Source organism: Periplaneta americana, chromosome 7 (genome assembly GCF_040183065.1).
Source record: "Periplaneta americana isolate PAMFEO1 chromosome 7, P.americana_PAMFEO1_priV1, whole genome shotgun sequence".
Classification (NCBI taxonomy): Eukaryota; Metazoa; Arthropoda; class Insecta; order Blattodea; family Blattidae; genus Periplaneta; species Periplaneta americana.
The window spans coordinates 112,102,726-112,124,545 of NC_091123.1; the positions used below are offsets into that span (position 1 = coordinate 112,102,726).

Sequence of the window (21,820 nt, forward strand, 5' to 3'; positions counted from 1 at the left end):
TATATATATATATATATATATATATATATATATATATATATATATGAAATATGAAAGGCCTGAAATCCCATAAGGGCAACGGCTTCCTACAGGAGTGTAGGGTGAGCTGAAAGTGTACTACATTTGGGGTGCCAATCCAAGAAAGCTTACACTATACTTACAAACTAAACACATAAACAAACTATATAAGTTAAACACGAAAAACTATACAGACTGAACATATAAATTATACAAACTAAACACCCACAAAAAAAACTATACAAACTGAACACAAATTATAGTCTGAACACACAGCTATCAAAACTAAACACACAAAAAATATTACAATTATACAGTCTTAACTCTCACACACACTAAACACACAAAAACTTATACAAATTGAACACATAAATTATAGTCTTAACACAGAATATATATAACCTCGTAGAGGTAAGGCCATCATGCCGTCTTTTCTTCTCTACCAGGGAATTACAACTACAATATTAACAGTACAATTATAATTATGATTACAATTAATATTAAGTTTACAAATACAATAAAAATCAAAATACTAGAAGATTACCTAATTAATAAAGGCTAGACAATTTATTGTAGAAGTTAAGAACAAAGAAAGATTTTTTTTTACTTAAGTAAAAATTAAACCTAGAATAATAAAATTATATAGTGATGGAAAAAATCAAAGTACTGAAAGATTACCTGATTAATAAAGGCTAGACAATTTATTGTAGAAGTTAAGAACAAAGAAAGATTTTTAATAATAATAATAATAATAATAATAATAATAATAATAATAATAATAATAATAATAATAATGGTTTATTTTAACTGGCAGAGTTAAGGCCATTCGACCTTCTCTTCCACTCAACCAGTATGATAGAAAATTACTACAATGCTATGAATATAACATAATTAATACAACACAATACGGTACAAAACAATTCAAAGCAATACAATACTACAATACAAGACAATATAATACATAATTAATATAATACAATGACAATTCTTTTCATCCTCACAACACCAACAAAATAATTATGTAATAATAATAATAATAATAATAATAATAATAACAATAATAATAATGATAATAATAATAATAATAATAATAATAATAATAATAATAATAATAGTAATGATAGTCATACCGGTACCTAAATTAAATTAAATTATTAAATTCAATCACAATTATAACTTCAATTTGACTGCGCCCGTAAGAAATCGTTTAGCCTTTTCTTGAAAGTGGTTATTGTGTGGCAGCCCCTAACTTATGTAAAAATTACACGTAGAATAATAAAATTATACAGTGATGGAATTAACTGATATTGAAATATTTTGTGCTAGAATAAGAGAACTACTTACAAGAAGCCATGTCTGAACGAGTCTCAATTACTGACCAAGTGCCTAGTAAGTTTGCGTTTGAATTCAATTTTATTTCGACAGTTCCTGATGCTTCCAGAGTCTTGGCAGGGCTATTGTAAATGAGTATGAGGAGGTGCACTGGGATGGTATTGTTAGTATTGTTTCATGGCGACAGCGTGTGTTCAATTTTATGGTGGGAAGAAAGGTAAGTGAAGTGAGACGACAGGTACGAAGGAACAGAAGAGTTCAATATTTCGAAGAGAAGGAGAAGTGAATGTAAATTTATTTTCTTATCCAGTTTAAGCCAACCTATTGCTTCCAGGGATGGGGATGATCATATTTGCGAACACTGCTTACAAACCGTACACACAAATTATGAGCATGTTGAAGTTTCGTTTATTTGCGTTAGAAAGGTCAGTCAGTAAAATGTCGGCATAGTCAAAATAGGGCAATACAAGCGTCTGCACAAGGGACTTTTTTTAAGCAAGAGGGAAGATGAACATTTATCCTTTTCAGCACATAGATAATAGAATGTACTTTTCTGCAGGTTTCTGTGATTTGCATGTCCCAGTTTAGATTATTATCCATGTGAACTGAAGAACTGAAAGGAATATGCATTATAGGGCACTTACTTTAACGGGGGAAATATCAAGCTGTTTTACAACGTCAGTTTGCAGTTTGTGTTCTAATATAATTGCTTGTGTCTTTCCAGGATTGATTTTAAGATGGAGTCTCTCTGGCCACGTCACAATCGAGTCAATGTATTCATTCAGTTTGTCTATAGCTTCGTTTACTCGGTCTAAGCGGGAAGAGATGTAGCATTGAAGGTCGTCAGCATATAAGTGATAGTTACAATGCCTTAAAGTGATGTAATATCATTGACATATATTGTGAACAACAATGGTCCGAGTACCGATCTCTGTGGTATACCTGATGTTATGTTAAGCCAGGAGGAACTTCGGTTCCCTGATACAACACATTGTTGTCTTTCCCGTAAGTAGGATTCGAACCAACTCACAGCAGCCTCTGACAAATACAAATTTCTCAATTTATGAGTGAGCAGGTCAAAATTTACAGAGTTGAAAGCTTTGTTAAGATCAAAAAGAGTTAGTATTGTCACTTTATTAGAGTCGATTGCTTCACGAATGTCTTCGGTCACTTTAATTAGAGCAGCGCTTGTGTTTTGTCCAGCTCTGAAAACTGAATGATACTTGTCGAAGAGTTTGTGTTCGTTCATGTAGTTAATAATTTGTCTGTCATATTCCATCTTGGCTTTACTGCCACGGTTAGCTATTTAACCGCTCGCACACAATTGGTTAATAAATTTTCATGGTTAGCGTCATTTAACTCGTACTCGAGCTTGGTGCCACAGAAATACAACATAAGGCGTGGTTAACTAATAACTATTACTTAAACGTTCCTAACCGAGGTTAGTGCAGTCGGCCACTACAGTTTTAACGAATTCGTTCTTATTTATAAGAATTGCGATTAGGCTATGTTTGAGAGTGAAATAAATTTAATACAATTTGTATTGTATTATTAATTACTATTTTTTTTTCTTTTTTTTCTGAGGGATACAGCAAGGATGCCTTTTATCACCTATCCTTTCAACATATACTCAGTCCATCGCTGTGGAGCAACGGTTAGCCTGCCTGACCGTGAAACGAGCCGGTCCGGTTTCAAATCCTGGTTGGAACAAGTTATCTGGTTGAGGTTTTTTACCGGAGTTTGCCCTCAACCCATTCAGAAGAAATACTGGGTAACTTTCGGCGTTGGATCCCGGACTCATTTCATGGCATAATCATCATCAGTTCATTCAGACGCTAGATAACCACAGCAGTTGATAAAGAGTCGTAAAATAACCAATTAAAAACATACACTTGGAGAATTTAGTGAAGAACTTTCTAGAACACGGAAGGGGTGATGGTAGGATAAGTAGGCTACATAAGATTTGCTGGTGATATGGCGTTGTTAGCATAAAAGGAGATGATACTAAGGGATATGCTACTGGAGCTAAATGACAGTAAAGTTGTAGAGCAGTATGGAATGAAGATAAATGCAAATAAGACGAAGACCATGGTTGTCGGAAGGAAAATAAAGAAGGAAAACGCGCGAATTCAAAATTAGGCAGTGGAATAAGTGAACAGCTTCAAATACTTGGGGTTTATTATAAGTAGTAACATGAAATGCTGCCAAGAAGTCAAAAGGAAGATAGCAATTGCGAAGGAAACTTATTTTAATAGAAAAATGAATATTTTATATGGACCTTTGGAAAAAGAATTAAGAAACTTGTGAATTGTTTGTGTAGAATGTAGCATTGCATGGAGCAAAAGCATGAAAATTACGACGAAATGAAGAGAAGCGACTAGAAGCATTTGAAATGTGGATATGGAGAAGAATGGAGCGTGTGAAATGGACAGACAAAATAAGAAATGAAGCTGTGCTAGTAGAGTTGGGGTGAAAAAAGATGTGATAAGGAAGAGAAGAAAAAATTGACTGGGTCACTGGGTAAGAAGGAACTTCTACGAATGATGCACTGGAAGGAATGGTGAACGGGAAGAAAGTTCGAGGCAGAAGATGTCAGATAATAGATAACATTAAGATAATATGCATCATATGCGGAGACGATGAGGAAGGCGGAGGAGAGGAAAGTGTGGAGAATGCTGGGTTTGCAGTGAAGTAACTATTCTTGGGAAGGAATTATGATTGAATGATTGAATTTTTCCTTTATTTCTTTATTGAATATAATATCACATATCTGTACAAGTATTTACAATGGAATTAATGTGTTTCATCTGAATGATCCGTTGATAAGCAAGTGACGTTAGAATAGTGTGACGTAACTGACTGCCGTTGCTAAGTGATTGACTTAAGAATCGCTCGTAACTCATTACTGACGCCGAATGCTTAAATTTTCGCAACATATTAATTTAACATTTGAGCATATAAGTTTCACGATAAAATTAATTCAATATTGCATCCGACACAGCGCTTCCAGTACGTCACCGATATGGATCGACTTCACTATTCTGAAAGTAACGCCACAGAAAATTACACGAAATTTGATCTCGATTATTTTTCATACGTAACTAATTATGCTTGATCGACGTTAATAAATTAAGACAAACATTATGTCTTAACTCTCTTGCAACGACTGCACTTTATACACGAGATTACGGGAAATTTACGGATGTGTAACGTAATAAGGAAAGAACACGCCTTTTTTCTAACCTTCAAGTGTACGGGGACAAGTTTTAAAATATGCAATGGGAGCGATAAGAAGAACGACCACATTCAAGTAAAATATAAAAGCTGCAATAAAGATATATAATTCTAATAAAACAGAAGATTCTATTTAATGTCTCAAAAACGTGGTTCAAACTGTTAATTCTCCGCATTCCTATGTATGTTTCAGATAATAATACTATACTTTTTTGTTCGTGATGACACAATTTTTTGAGTTTATCATTACTTTTTTATTGCGAAAATGTTATGTAAGAACTCGCGCTGAGACCACTTCTATGGTGTAGAGGTCAGGATGTCCCTTATGCAGAGAGCCCGGGTTCAATTCCCGGTCGGATTGAATTTCCTGGTTGAGGTTTCTCAGGATTCTCTGAATATCACTGGCTTCATTCATCACCAAAATCATATTCATAACAAATCACTAGGCCTAATACAGAGTTCGTGGATACCCACAGTAGCGCAAACGGCTACCATTGTTATTGGATTTCAACACGCTTGGGAGAGAAACATATTTTAAAGTAAAACTCAATTTAGGCCAGTGTACGTGCCCTTAAAATTAAAAACATTTTATTCTGATTTAGGCTACATACGAGTAAACTACATTCATTCCCCTACAATTGTATACGGCAAATTGCGCGTGCAAAGGATTACAGTACTCTGGGTATCCACTCTGGCCTAATACATCTACAGACGCCATCTCTTTCACAACAACAGAACCAGTCTCAACAATAGTACACGGGTCTTCGGATTTCACGCAAAAGATTAACTCGCAATTTACCAGAGATGTTAAAGCGAGTATAAATAACAGAAAAGAAAAGTCCTGCTGAAGATTTCAGGTTACAGAAATATTTCGAAAAACAAAAGACAATCGACAAATGAGTAAAAATCTATACATACCCTGTTTTAGAAGACTTCCATTCCACTTTTTGAATAGGTTTACATGCCTCCGCTTTACCCTCTTTATTTGTTTTGGCTGAAACAAGAAATTCATTATATTTAATTATATGAAAATCAAATTCCAAATAGCTTCCTATGACATACTGTACTATGTGATTTTGTATTGATAACTGAAGAATATTTGGATCATAGGTAATACATGATGCAATGTAGGCCTACTTATACTTAGTATTATTTATATAAATCAACTTAATTTACAACAGAGACTAGAAAAAATTTTACAATTATATTGGAGAAAAAAATAAGTTCAAAAAGTATTATAGTGTTTGAGGAATCTTTGTGATAGAAACTATCTGTAATATGGACAGTAAATCTTTATTTGACAACACCTGGAGAGTTTTCAGAGTCGAGAAATGATGATATGAAGACAACAGAATAATAATGGAATGAAAATTGCAAAGAGAACCGAAGTTACTGGAGAAAATGTATCCCACACTGTTTGTATATTTACTCTCTCCAGTAATATCTAAACAGCCAGTAAACTAATCAGTTCTTGTTACTTATAGTAGAGCCCAGCGTTTGGTTATTTTGAGTACAGGTTAGGTGTACATAGATCATACTTGCTTCGCTCTGCGAGCGAGATCGTTGCGTGTGTTTAAATCTGCTTATACGTGTGTCTGTCTGCATAGGCATTGAGCAACGAGAATAGTACTTGCGTATAAAATATACTGTCACGTGGATTTAATAACAGGTTAAATATTTATTTAAAGTTACCTTATGTGCAACAGAACATTATTCTCACAGCAAGTAAAATGCATCTAGATTGTAGATACTTTTTGTTTCATAATATATGTTTCATCCAAAAAGTAAAAACCAACGCTCATTGCTTTTCTTTTATTTACAAAGTTTTGAATATTTAAATTCACTTAAAAAAACAGATACAGTATATGAAGGCGTTATTTTAATAATGGTAAATCTCCATTTACATTGATTTTGAGATATGGAGTCTTAAAGTTAAATGTGTACAGAAAATTCAGGATGTGAAATATTTGAAGAATAATAGTTCATGCCTTCTTGTCAGAGATTAAGCTGTCTTTCCACTCTTGGGGTTTATGAATATTGTATGGGAAATGTCTAATATAGGGGCGACAATGAAGATATACCACCATTCAAATAAAAAATTTCAATGTATGATTGATAAATTCAAGGCAACTCTTCGGAAATACAGTATACCATAATAATGCTTTTATGGCATGCCATTTACCTTCAGATAATTGATAATAATTTGGATCGAGATTTTGATAAAAAATATCATCAGAGTCACTCTAAATGTCTTTAGAATCACTCATTTTCGCACCGCATGGAACACAGTTGAATTATACCACTATTAAAATAATTTTCTTGTAGGATTGTCTAAGACGTATGCATTATAAAAAGAATGAACATTTGTGATACTGAAAGTGTAGTTAACTCCAATTTGACCAAAAGTGGAGTTGTACTACTATTAAAACAACCCCTTCGTTATCAAAGTGGAAATTATTTTACAAATAAATAATATAAATTATTGAAAGGATTTAAACTTGAGTATTCAAATTGAAAATGAGTTAATATTGAAATACTGTATATAAAACGCATTTCGGTCCTGATGTTTAAACTTTCGTTCGTTTAGAAATATGTTTTTTTTTTGTTACCGTCTCTAATGTCAGATTGTAGAAATTAATTATGAATACTTGTTTTACACTTGAACGTTGTAACTGGACACAGTCTATATATGTACACATATATAAATAAATTAATACATAGGATAAATATATAAATGGTGGAAATTACAATAATACAATCACAGTAAAACAAAATTTATGTACACTTTTTTTTTTGGCATGTTGACTGCCTTATTCACTGAACAGCAGACCTGAACTGTGTGTCTGAGATTCAATGCCACTGATCTATACTCCATATTCAACTACACTGTTGCGTTGCTTGGTGCCTCTAGGTTACCAAACACAGAACTCTACTTATTAGGCATATCTAATTCAACAATTTCAATACAAAACATATTGGGTTTCCATTTAAAATTTGCATCAGATGCTTGACGCACCCCCCTCTTTATATCTTTAATATTCATAATGTTGGCATCAGAATGAAGGTCGCAGACCCTTACTTCATCCGTTCTGTACGGGACATCGAAGAGATGACAATGTAGAAGAAGTCTTGAACGTCTCTTCAAAAGCACAGGTTTGACTGGAGGTAAGTTAAGCTACATTATATTGGTGTAAAACATAGCTTTTATGAATGTATGGAATATGAAATCATTTATTAGGCCTACTCTGTCCATTATTCGTCGGCACATGAAATGGTTTTCACAAATGAAGAAATAGTCGATATGATATTTATGAGGAATGGCGTCAAAATAACAATGGATGAAGAAATAATAATACTGAAACAGATCAAGAAGAGAAAAATAAAATTGACCGCGTCACTGGCTAAGAAGAAACTGCCTGTAGAAGGATATAATGAAAGGAATGGTAAACGGGAGAAAAGTTTGGGCCAGAAGAAGATATCAGATGATAGACAATATTAATATGTATGGATCGTATGCAGAGACTAAGAGGAAGGCGAAAAATAGGGAAGATTGGAGAATGCTGGGTTTGCAATGAAATACCTGTCCTTAGGCAGAAAACTAAGAATGAATACATGTTGTCAAAATACAACAAGAGCAGAACATCTGTATGTCCAACTCTTTCCTGCTTGACATCATCCAACTTGTCTCACCTTCACTAATGTAGCACAAAAACTTCGCGAGACTGGAAGCTTGTCCCCGTGAAAGCGGATTCGAAGAAGAGCGTGACAAACGAAGCAACAGAAGTGGCGGTTCTTGCAGCTGTTGCAATAAACCCTCATGCCATTCCACGTCGCACTCCATGAAGAATTGCATGACAATGGCTTCCAAAATCGTTTGAAGTACCGGGTGTTTATAAAAGAACTCCTGAATGAGTGCATTTCACGTAATGCGTTTACTATATACTGTATATCATTTATAAACACCCAGTTCTGCCAGTAGATTCTGCAGCAAGGCCATGATTTTTTGGGAAGGGGGGCTGTTTAAACAAATCATGGGAACGTAGATGTACTAACATGCAAATTATGTAAGTGACTGTACAATAGGGTCAGAGGGACATTGGTGACTGGGCATTTCTTTCTTCCCGCTCTAATCCTGCTTTCGAATTGCTTCTGCCGCCACTGAATTCACGGTTGGCATGTCTTCATGTCACATATTTTGTTACAGATCTTCAATGAAATTACGGCCAAACCGCCAAACTAATGAAGGACTTATTTATTGGTATCTGCTCTATAAAACCCTCCCAATATCGCCTCTCCAATGTCTCCTGTTTTCCTGGAATGTTCATCACTAGGCCTGAGAAATATATGCCGTTACACTACCAGTGCGCTTCGTGCGCCTCTGACTTTGAGTACGTCTCAGAGGTGGGGTGAGTCTTTCGTTCGTTTGAACTCATGCTTATCATCACGGTAAGTTAGTCCTCAGCATTTGGGTGGTTGAAAGCCACTCCTTTAACTTCGAAGCACAACTATCTGCTAAAGAAAAATTTAAAGACATTATTTTCTGTGTTAAAGAAAAATTGCAGTATTTTAAATACATTTTATTTTCTGTCTGTAGAAAATACACATAGACTAATATAACATTGACAACTATCAGCCTTATTACATCAATATTCATTAAGTATGAGGTCTCGCCCACCTCATTGAATATTACACGTCTACTATGAAGTAGCCAATGTGTATTATTACCATTTAGTACGAGAAAAATTCGTACCGGCACCGGGAATCGAACCCAGGACCTCTCAGCTCTGCGCGCTGAGCGCTTTTTCCAACTGAGCTATGCCGGGACACGATCCACGGCGCCGGCCGAACCTCTCTCGTAATGTTTTTACGGCCTTACTACCTGCATTTGAGACGATACACGTCATATATGCAGGAGCGCATATATATACCGTCGCGAGGGGTGACTTTGTGCCATGAGGGTGACTTTGTGCCATTTGCGAAAAACGTATGGAAGTATTCTAAGACCGTGACAAGGTTTTAAAGTCTACTTCCTTACGTTTAGTAGTCTTTAAAACCTTGTGACGGTTTTAAAGACTACTTCCTCACGTTTTTTTTTATGAAATGCGCGAATGGCACAAAGTCACCCCGCTCGACGGTATATGACTTTGTGGCCATATTCAACAACAGTTTGTAATAACTTTTAACAGTTAATACATCAATATTCATTAAGTATGAGGTCTCGCCCACCTCATTGAATATTACACGTCTACTATGAAGTAGCCAATGTGTATTATTACCATTTAGTACGAGAAAGTACAAAGTCATATATATATATATATATATATATATATATATATATATGCGCTCCTGCATATATGACGTGTATCGTCTCAAATGCAGGTAGTAAGGCCGTAAAAACATTACGAGAGAGGTTCGGCCGGCGCCGTGGATCGTGTCCCTGCATAGCTCAGTTGGAAAGAGCGCTCAGCGCGCAGAGCTGAGAGGTCCTGGGTTCGATTCCCGATGCCGGTACGAATTTTTCTCGTACTAAATGGTAATAATCAGCCTTATTATTTCACTATGTTAATATGATGGTGTATTACGTTTTTGTTTTACATAATTTTTCATTTGATGTATTGCTGCAGTAAATAATAAACCAAATTTTCAAAGGAGAATGATTACATGTTGCTAGGAAACACAGCCTTACATCTAGAAAAAAAACTTTGTCCCACTTCTGCAGAAACAATGAGGACATATTTGAAATATTTTACACAAGCATTATCTATCTCAAAATCTGTATAATTAGTAATAAATTTTCTCATTTGAAATTGTCAGAAATTTTACAAAGAGCTAAATCTCCACAATGTTTATCCAGTATTTTTTCTTCTTGTTTGCTACATTTCTTCCTATTTCGTGTTCGAACTATTCAGTTTCGTTACAATATCACTGACTATATGTTATTTTCGGTCTGTGGAATATAACACTGACAAAACATATCAGCCTTATTATTTCACTATGTTAATATGATAGTGTATTTACGCTTTTGTTTTACATAATTTTTCATTTCATATATTGTTGCAGTGAATAACAAACCACATTTTCAAAGGAGAATGATTGCCTGTTGCTAGAAAACACAGCCTTATATCTAGAGAAACTTCGTTCCACTTATGCAGAAACAATGGGGGCATATTTGAAATATTTTACACAAGCATTATTTATCTCAAAATCGGTATCATTATTACAAATTTCCCCATTTGAAATTAAGTCACAAATTTCGTCCTCGACATCTTGTTATTATTCTTCTTTACAGAACGTTGAATGTTGCCTGTTACGAATAGCAGTATTCGGTCGTAATGTAACCGATCAACTAAAGTTCATTGCTGAACGAAACACACTGAAATCCCCCACCCCAACGCAATTACGTACCGGTACCTAAAGTCAGAGGCGCATGAAGCGCAATGTAACGGCATACAATTCTTAACCCTACTCATCACAATGATATTACTCTCCTTTGATTAATTCACTGCCCTAATTCATCACTCAATGGATTCTATTTAATCCCCTTCCAATTCTTATGTGCTATATACAGTGTGTAGCGTTATTATTAAGTACACAGCACATGCAATCATAATGAAGAACCCGTATAGTCGTATTACATACCATGAGGTTGGGAGACATTGATGGGTTTAGGTGCCTGTCGAACTGTCCATGTAGTCAAGGACCCATCTGTGTGACTGCACATGAACTGTTTCCCTTCATGATGCCAAGAGATGGATTTCAAAGGTTCCACGGACTGGCAACGCATTTCTGCTGTTCTCGTCCTCAGGTCCCATAATACAATCTGACCAGTCTCGTAACCAATCAGCAACTGTACACAGAAATGAGAAGATTAAATAAAAACAAACAATTAAAAAAAATTGACAAGGGATTTAGGATAATCGGAATGATTGCGTGAAACGTCAATATTCGAATTACAGTAATAAAATATAATATGTATTTTCTTGAAAACTGTAGTATAATTTATTTCATATTGATATACAGTGTGTTCTGAAAAAAAAAGGTACAATATTTAGAGAGGCGACAGGATGCAACAAAACAAGAAATAAAAATCCTACAAACATGGATCTTAAAATTAATATCTTATGAGAAATGAGCAAATGTATATCATTACTGTAAGAGCGGTATATCTTCCATTGTCAGCTTTTTGGCAAAAGGAAACGGAATGCAACCGTTTGTTACTACGTATTACACAGCATACCTTTGTGTTTGTATTAAGAGGATGCTTACGCAGACGCCAGTACGTTAGAATACTACTGCAGTAGTATTACTGTACCAGTCAGGTAAGTTATAGTCCCGTCGCTTTTATTTCCGGCAGCCAATCACGTTGCAGATCGGCTACATTTAAACGTGTGCGTCTTGTGATTCGCTGATGATGACGTTATGCATTTCCTAAGGCTCGATAAATACTTAATATAATCGCCCGCCATTTTGGCTCTTTCGTTGGCACTCGCAGAAAGCACACGAGGACGTTATTTGCTGCTCAATTATTTGCTGAATTACAGTGCGTTTGATTTATTGTTATAGGAGCTACGACATGATAATGTATAACGGTGTGGCAAATAGATTCCTCATCTGGTAGCTCGGCAACGAAAGAACAAAAATGGTGAAAGATACTACCTACCAAGACTTTATAGAGCCCTCACTTCCTAAGACGTAAGCAAAGAGGAAGAGTCACGCCGGGAATAACAGCGTCGCGACTATAGTTTCGTATCTGTTGAATAGGAGCATGTAACCATTGCTGTAAGAGCAACTTATCTTTTACGCACTGTGAGCTCTTGGGCAAGAAACAAAACATGCTCCTATTCAACACATACGCAACTAACTCACCTGACTGATACAGTAAATACCAGGGCCGCCGAGGAGGGGGGGCAAAGGGGGAAAGTGCATATGGCCCCGTGAGCAGTAAGGGCCCGTCAGAGTAAGTGAGTCTGATTACTTTTTATTATCACGGATACATATACTATAAAATTTTGTAAGAACATTTGTTACATGAATCTGACATATTAACCAACAATAGTAGAATTAGTACAAATTACCACTTCATTATGTAAATGTTTAACTTTTATATAATAGAATATCGGTTTTTCACGTTAACAATCATCGACACGACATTTGAGGGTTCTGGGATTTTCCTGAAATATGTTCCCGTCGCTTGTACCGAACACGTTCAATTGGCTTGTCCTCTTAACTACCAACCCCTGCCAGTCCACCGCAATATGCTGGTGGACTCTCTCAAATCCAAACCGCAGGATCACGTTTCCTTTTCAGTAGGGCCTACATAGTATGTTTCGTGACAAAACTTTCGTCTTTTCGTTGTCTTTTTCTAGTAAATTTTGTTCATTAATGTTACCAGTGGACAATGGACAAGTAGAAGCATAAGTCGGGAGCTGAGAAGCGCAAGGAGAGACAGAAAAATTGGAAGATATTAAGAAAGGGAGTAGAACTTCGTTTGAAGTTGGTGTGAAATTGAGCAATCTTGGAAAACTAAAAGTAGCAGACAAATTGTGTCACTGGATGTGTTGTTCGAAAACAAGAGCCTTTCCAAAAAGAGTATTACAGTATTTTCAAAATTCAAGAATGGAGAATGTGTACCCAGAGACTGGCTAGTGTGGAGTAAAACAAATCAGTGAAAATAGTGCAGTGACTGATTTGTTTCACTCCACACTAGCCAGTCTCTGGGAACACATTCTCTATTCTTGAGTTTTGAAAATAATACTGGAAAGGCTCTTGTTCCGTCACTTAGAAGGTTATTAGGCAAGTTGGGGGTAGTTTTCCGAACAACACATTCAATGACACAATTTGTCTGCCACTTTTTAGTTTTCCAAGGTCGCATGTTACTTGCCATGGCTCAGAGTTAAGAACTGGTGTGTGTAAATTTGTTTCACTTGCACATATTAACACACCATTTTTACGATTGTTTGCTTGTTCTGATTCAATACTACAGTCACCAGAATTTTTTTCTAAACAGCCACAACCATCAATATTCACTTCTACTAAGCATGAACTGTCTTCATTTTTGACAACCTGAACAGACGGGCTTGAGATTGGTTTATTTTCTGCACCTTCACTAGCAATTTCACACCCACTTCAAACAAAATGAAGGAAATAAAAATGTATTCAGAGTAACAATGTGTCAAGAAAGACTGAGTAACCTTGGCCTCCTTAGTCTGGAGAGCCATCTTGCTAGGTCCTTAAATTTTGATGATATAATTGATGATTTTGCATCAATGAAGTCAAGGAGAGTTGTTTGTTGATGTTGGCCTGCAAGTCAGAAATTACAGCTGTTTAAGACAATGACAATGAAAAGTCCAAAGTTTTGTCACAAAACATACTACTATATGTAGGCCCTACTGAAAAAGAAGCGTGATGAATATAATATATTGTGCTAATGTGAAGTTTTGCTAAAAGTTTTCATTGTAACAAAAGTGTATATTTAGATTCGTATCTGTGTATGGAGTTATCTTTTATTAATTTTGCAAATAATTATTATGGTCAGAATAATTGGTAACTTGTCATTTTTTTAACTTTTTTTCAACGGGGCCCGAGCACAATATTGCACAGGGGCCCATAAATCCTGTCGGCGGCCCTATACTACTGCAGTAGTACGATTACGAACTCTAACGTACTGCCGTCTGCTTAAACGTCTTCTTGATACAAACTCAAAGGTGTGCTGTGTTAGTGACAAACGGTTGAATTCTGTTTCCTCTTGCCAAAGAGCTCACAGTGAAGATATACTACTCTTACAGTGATGGTCACAGTCAACAGTCACGAAGCTTGAATTGATGAGAGTTCTAGAAACAATAGACTGTGTCGGTACTATTTCGCATTGTTTGTGACGAGGCGAGAGTAGCGATCCTAGTGGTTAGCAACTATCTATGGATGCATATTCCCTACGTATTGAGCTTCGTGATTATATACTAGACTGTGGTGATAGTAAACATTTCGTTACCTTCTCTTAAATGAGAAGAACAAGATTTTACAGTACAGAATAAAAACAAACAGTTTATTATGAAGAATATATTGATAGGGCATTCGATGTTGGTTTTTATGTAACGTTTAGTCTATATAACTTTGATTTAGAGTTTTTGTGCTAATTTCTGCTCCGCACCGTATTCTTTGGTCAGTTAAGAGATTATGATGCTTATTTCTGTAAAAAGGTGAGTTACGTGTTGTTGCATTTTAATAATAGGAAGCATATTTACAAATTATTTTATTTCGCAATAACACACTGTTTCGAATGTATGTAACCATATGACTACAATAGTGTAGTTTCGTATAAACATGAAGTGTAAGAAAAAAAAGAATGTCGTATTTTAGCAGGCTCCACTAACCCTACCAATCACAAGTCTTTATCGGAGAGTGGCAATTACGCGCAAGCCAAAATTTTACCTGCCAGAAACTCATCAACTGCGCGCGGTGATCAGTTGGGATATCAGTGGATATATATTATCAACTACGCGCGGCAGTCAACATTTCAAATCCACACTATCACATTTAAGGCGAGTCAGAAAGTTAACACATATTTTAAAATCAAATTGAATTTGTCTTTCAGTAAGAGCACTCTATTAATGTGAGTTAAGAGAAAAAAGAAAACAGACTACATCATTAATGCGAGAGCTATGATATTGTGTCGCGGAACTATGAGGATCCGAGTGCGCGCAAGAAGCGGCATAAATAGCAATGATTTTCAAGTCAATATATTTCGTAAAGGAGGAAAAAGCGAAACGAACGACTATCACCACGTTTCCTAACGAACGCAAATTAGCTTAAATATGCATTTTCATTAAATTCAAGCTTCACGACCTTTGTAAGAGGAAGACGGAAAATAGGAAAGATTGGAGAATGCTGGACTTGCAATGAAAGACATGTCCTTTGACAGAATACTATGAATAGATGAATGATACCAAAATCACATTTTTATAAAATTATTCGCTGATCTTCTGTTATAGGTATAATTTCGTCCAATCACGACTTTTATTAAATAATCTGAATTTTAATTAAATAGAAGCTATTAATTTCTTCTTATTCTATGTCTTATTATTTAACCTCCCTCTTTTTACTGATTTGCAAGCCAATGCGGTGTCTACAGACTCTCTCACAATACGGGTCTTCCTCATTGTGTTGCCAGCACAATGCAGGACCACCGCTGACACGTCACAGGATAAGTACAAGACAAGAGACAAACACTTGCAAACACTCAGTCCTGTGGAATGAAGATGAATCTCCTACCACTTCTGGAATCGAATCGCGGACCGCTTGGTTGAGAAGCGCACACGCTATTTATTAAGGTATACTGGCGGATAAAGCTATTAATTAGTAATTAAAATTTGATTTAAAACTTAATCTATGACTTTTTGTTTATTTTTCTATCAATGATATTTTCAGAAACTCCAACTGTCACATACAAGTCTGTTCTGTTCCAATTACACATTTTAGACGTCTACACCATCAAAGACAGACCCTCCCAATATTGCTACATAAAGTATATACATAATATTTATTTTTCACTTGCCTGGACTGAAAATTAAAGAAATATTCTTTCGTATTTTTCACAAATAACACGAAGCACTTTTTAACTTTGTTTACCTAACCGGCATAGTAGCTCAGTGCCAGTGCGTTGGACTTAAAAGCCGGAGAACCCGGGTTCAAATCCCTAACTACTTTAAATTTATAACTTGTGTTGGGCAAGCCCTAGGTTCAGGCAACACATGTTCCCCTGTGAAATCTCAAAAATCTCCATCATTATCATCATTTGTTACGAGTGTAATGCAGATTCACCGACCTTGATTGATGAACTATGTGATCTACGTTTCTCAGCACTAGCAACATTTTTGAACATGCTCGTGAAGTCGGGACGAATAACGGTAAGTTAAGGGCCATGCCATTGGAAAAAATTAAACTATTTTGCCTAGAGAAACAAAGACTGGCCGTTACGAAGAAGCAATATTAGTAAGACAAATACACTAATTTGTCGTTTCTTACGGCAATGTGTTTTTGTTTAATTTTTCTTCTATTTTTCCTTCTTCCCTTTCCTTCTCTTTATTACTTTATTTTTCATATGTTGGTTATATTCAGAGAAAATTATTTTTTATAGGCTGTTAATTATAGTCGCGACTTTGTTATTCCCGGCGTGACTCCTCCTCTTTGCTTACGTCTTAGAAAGTAAAGGCTCTATAAAGTCTAGGTAGGTAGTATCGTTCGCCATTTTTGTTCTTTCGTTGCCGAGCTACCATACGAGGAATCTATTTGCCACACCGTTAAACATTATCATGTCGTAGCTCCTATGATAATAAATCAAACGCACTGTAATTCAGCAAATAATTGAGCGGCAAATAACATCTTCGTGTGCTTTCTACGAACACCAACGAAAGAGCCAAAATGACGGGCGATTATATTAAGTATTTATCGAGCCTTAAGAAATGAATAACGTCTTCACCAGCGAATCACAAGACGCACACGTTTAAATGTAGCCGACCTGCAACGCGATTGGCTGCCGGAAATCAGAGCGACGGGACTATAGTGATTCACATTTTTCCAGTCAGAGTTCAGCATCCTCCTAACGGTTCGGTACTTGTTGGTTAGAGACCGTTATTGTGCTAGCTTTCCTTACATTATACTGTGTCCTTGGGGTTGAAACTAGTGTTTTAATTGGTTCATTTTGAATGTTAACGGTTTTCACCCCTATCTATCGACCTTGGCTGTTTGGGCAGAGCCACAGGGAGTGCGCTAGACGCCACCAAAGAGAAAGGTTGCATAACCAGGGGAGTTCTCCAGACTCCACCAGAAAGAGGATGGGTAACCTGCACAATTCGTTTGGAGACGGCTTTGTCAGTGGAATTACGGCAAGGCACCGGTGGTCGTGATTGGAGTCACGGCAAGACGGCACGTGTAAGGCTTACGACTGGTTTGTAGACTTGTCGTTATAGTGTCCCATTGGAGATACGACAGATACCGGTACCCGTTTTCGGGAATGGAATGTGGTTGTAATAGTCGGGAAATCCTATGTTACGCGAAAACTTTCTATGATATTGTCCGTGGTTATTGAGTGATTGAGTATTACATCATTTGTGAGCTGGACATTCGTAATGACTGAATCTTCCGTTGGTTTTCCCTGGATTCATTGTTTCTGCTAGCCATTCGCTATCTTTCCATCTTCATTTGTTACGGTATCTTTCTTCCTATTAGCCCCTACGATAGACTGTGGATGTTATCAGTGTGTTTATCGCTCGCCCTCTCTTCAAGATATGGTGGACCGCAACCAGTGACATAATTGTATCCGACTCTGTGGTTGCGAGTGTTCATTGCGCGATATCATCCTAGTTCTTTGTAGGCTAGTTAGATATGGATTTTGTTATTATTTGTCAGGTTAATTTTATTTTTTATATTTTATAGTAAGTGGTTGTTAGTATTTTTATGCTCCTTTCATTTTATATATTTATATAAATATTTATTGTTATTAAATTCTTTAGTGAATAGCAATCAATTATTTTGTCTTGTTGGGACAACCATAACCCTGCCACTATTAGAGCCTAGTGTCCTTTTCTTGTTAGGGTCGTCCTCCAGCAAGTAATCCCAACAATAGGTAATATGTATCAATAATAATAATAATAATAATAATAATAATAATAATAATAATAATAATAATAATAATTTATTTGAACGATCATGATAATGGCACATAGAATCGCAATAATGTTAATGTTTATGAAATAAGAATTTCATATGTTCTGACTGTTTCTTTACTTCCAAACGACTAAGGAAAGTACAACGAATATCAAGCATAGCCCTACGTACCAAAATGACAAACAGTTTATGAAATAACTAAATGTCATAGGCCTACACAAATGATACGTCATGAGAGATCTTTTAGAATTATTTCTTCTTATTTATAGTAGAGTCCTGTTCTGTTGCGACTGCAATGCAGTAAATTTGTGGCAGAAATGCCACTATCCATAGTTTTTATACAGAATGACTCACTCGCTGTATACTAATATTCTTTTATGTATGCGATGAGATTATGATAATAATGAAGGAACAACGGACTGACGATAATGGCAGAGCAGAGAAATAATCTCAAACTAGCTTTTTCAATCACAAGTATCACAACATTTTCAGAATTCTGATATCTTTGCAACATACATTCAACTGACAAATCAACGATACAACACAAACTGTTACTTATTTTTTGTTAGTTAAGGAGAATACACTTCCATAAATAAAATTCGAGAATCCAATTTGAGGAAAGAGGCAACCTACCTTACTAGCATCAAGTGGATTGTCACTGAGATGTACCACGGGCCCTGGATGGGTTTTTCTGGACCTGTAAACAAGAAAAATTATAACTATAAATGTTGAAAGGAACTAAAATCCTTTAATTGTATTTCAGGTTTCCAAGTTTCTACAGCACCTTAAGAAATGGCATGACGAATTTTTGTTTATTATTAACTGCGAATTGGCATAAGTCAGGTGGCAGTATCATATAATATACTCAAAGACATACAATAGCCCAGGGATACAGAACTGGCGAGAAAGGTGGAAAGCAAGGGGAAAACGTTGGTTCCCCGTCCAGAGTCCACCGGCGTTGAATGACGTATCTGTGGCCCGTACGCAATCACATAAGACAGACACTGAATACAAATCCCCTCCCCTACAAAGTCAATGACGCGGGAATGGAAGGAAGGGGTGAATGACGTATCCGATGAGTGACGCAGCTCCACAATTATCGTCCAGTTCTCCAAACCTAGCCCAAGAACATACATAACTCAAAAGACTAAAACATAGGAAACTAAGTCTAAATACCGGTACTTAAAGCTAAACCTAATTACCTAAAGCTAACCCTAGATAACCAAGGCTGAACCTAAATACCTAAAGCTAATTCTAAATACCTAATTAGTCTAAATAATACATAATTAGACCTAATTAACATATACACTTCAACATCCGATACACTTCACAACGATATCCGATACATTTCAACAATTTACACTTCAGTACAATATCAATTTAATTAATACACTTCAATTAATTACACATTAACTACACACGGAATTAATCACACGTGAACCTACTATCACCAATGAGCCTAATGTCAACCATGAACCTAATTACATATCAACTTAGTTACGCATAAACAAGAGTCTCTAGGGAAAGACACCCCTCAAAGCCACTGCTGGTGGCTCAATTTCTTCTGCTTAATAAAATTGAACGTTTAACAGTCTGCCCTTTCTTAGGTCCTTGCTATTTACCCAGTCTTCCTAAGTTATTTTTTAACCTTTTGATTGTTAGGGGGCAGCCCTCAAAGGCCGCTGCAGGTACTTGATTCCAATCATCTATTGTTCTATTTAAAAACGAGAAATTCCCCACACCAGTCCTCTGTTTCCTTGTATTAATTGAGGGGTTTGCCGGAAAAAGGGCGTATACGTCATTATGGTGAATTGAGATACAGGCAATCTAAGATTTTAAAACGCACCTGAATAAAATGTTATACAGATAGTGAACAAAATTATACATTAAATTAAAAATCTTAGCGAGTATAAATGTTTCGTAGCATTTAGGCAATTTATATTATTACATTTCCTTATATTTGTACCATATAAAACTTCGGTCTATACGCCCTTTATCCATATAATAATTTGCTTAGGGAATTTAATGTAGATTTCAGATTTAAATTTCACACGGAATTGAAACAAAGATACATTTTATGACATTTATTATCTACTTCTAAAGTAATTTACATTATTTCAGATATACTGAGTAGACATTAAGCACGCAAAGCAAAATCTCTGAATAAAATCTCCATTTTGTGTGAACATAAATAAATAAAATTTATTCTTTGTATAATCCTGATAACAATAAGCCCAAAAATCTGAATATTGTAACAAATCTCTTTATAGAACATAAAATATTTCCATCTGAATATATGAGTTTCATAAGTTTGTTTACTCTTAAAGCAAGGACAATAATGAACATAAAAAGCAGTCAAAGGAAACAACTGGACTAACTAAATTGAACTACCATACATATTTGCTTAGTCTCTACCAAGAGAAAACACACACAGTACAGTATGCGGTAACGCGCAGCACTAGCTCTACTTGTAGACTGACTGACTGACTGACTAAATCGCGCACGCACGCACGCAGCCCTGTCCTGCAGGTATGTACAGTACAATGAAAACAAAATTTCGCCACTATAATTAGCGGATTATTCACTACATTTTAAACCGTTTTCCCGAAGAAGGGCGTAGAGGTCAATCCGCCTTTCTTCCGGCAAACCCTTCAATTTTATGCCTATGATCTCCCCTCAAGTAGTATGTCGGTATGTCAAGTCTACGTTCTATATCCCCCAGGTCCTGTGCCCCGAATGCGCACAGAGTGTAGTTTTTTTTTTACTCCTAGCCGCTAGGGTATTCCATCCCAGTTCCCTTACCTTTTCGAACTCATGGCCCTTGCCCCATTTGACGAATTTTGCTGCTCTTTTCTGCACCCTTTCCACTGCTTTCCTAAGGACATATTACAACGTAGAGATTATAATATCATCTTAAAAATAACTTCACTTTTATCAATGAAGACAATTATGTTACATCGTTCATTTTAATGGAAGGTTAAGAAAAATGAAAGCAACTGTATAAATCTAGAAACGAATCTCGAAAACCAAGATTGCGAAGAAAGCATACTGTTTCACACTCTTTGATTGGTATAATTCGTTACTTATCTTTTACAATGATTTATGAATAGCTTTTTGCTTAAAGCAATGAAAGCTCTAAATTGTACATTTTATTATGTACAGTATTTATGTTTCCGGATCGTGTAGGAAGAAAATTTACCGAAATTTTAAACAAAAAAAATTTAAGTTTAACAGGTTCAAATACAAATTTAAAACAAATTTAACTTCTTCCCTGTGTCGAAAAATGGAGACCAGAATTATCAATGTCTATTATATCTGGATTCGTGACTGTATAATTAATACAAACAATTTTATTATTAACTGCGTAAATACCAAAATCTCTCGATAAGGTTAAATGTACTATAAGAGACAATATAGGGTGAAACGGGTATAACTGCATTAATTTTAAGAACAGAATCTTCAGGTTGTAAGTAACCAAAAAGTCAAATGTAATTTTGGTATTTGAATAACGGTTTAGCCGAAAAAAGAAACAATTGTGTATTAAGTTTGAATCCCATTTATGGTAAAACTATTG

General features: G+C 35.7%; 1 protein-coding gene across 5 annotated transcripts in view; it reads right to left on the reverse strand.

The window, feature by feature from the left end:
• Tomosyn (syntaxin-binding protein tomosyn) overlaps window positions 1-21,820 on the reverse strand; it is a 461,514-nt gene that overhangs the window by 137,215 nt on the left and 302,479 nt on the right. For all 5 annotated transcript variants that reach the window (XM_069831184.1, XM_069831185.1, XM_069831182.1 and 2 more), the window contains 3 exons: window positions 18,880-18,943; window positions 11,224-11,431; window positions 5,503-5,578 (listed from right to left, as the gene is read on the reverse strand). In XM_069831184.1, the coding sequence (XP_069687285.1) occupies window positions 5,503-5,578; window positions 11,224-11,368 (221 nt within the window). In that variant the 5' untranslated portion in view covers window positions 11,369-11,431; window positions 18,880-18,943. The remainder of the gene's footprint in view (window positions 1-5,502; window positions 5,579-11,223; window positions 11,432-18,879; window positions 18,944-21,820) is intronic.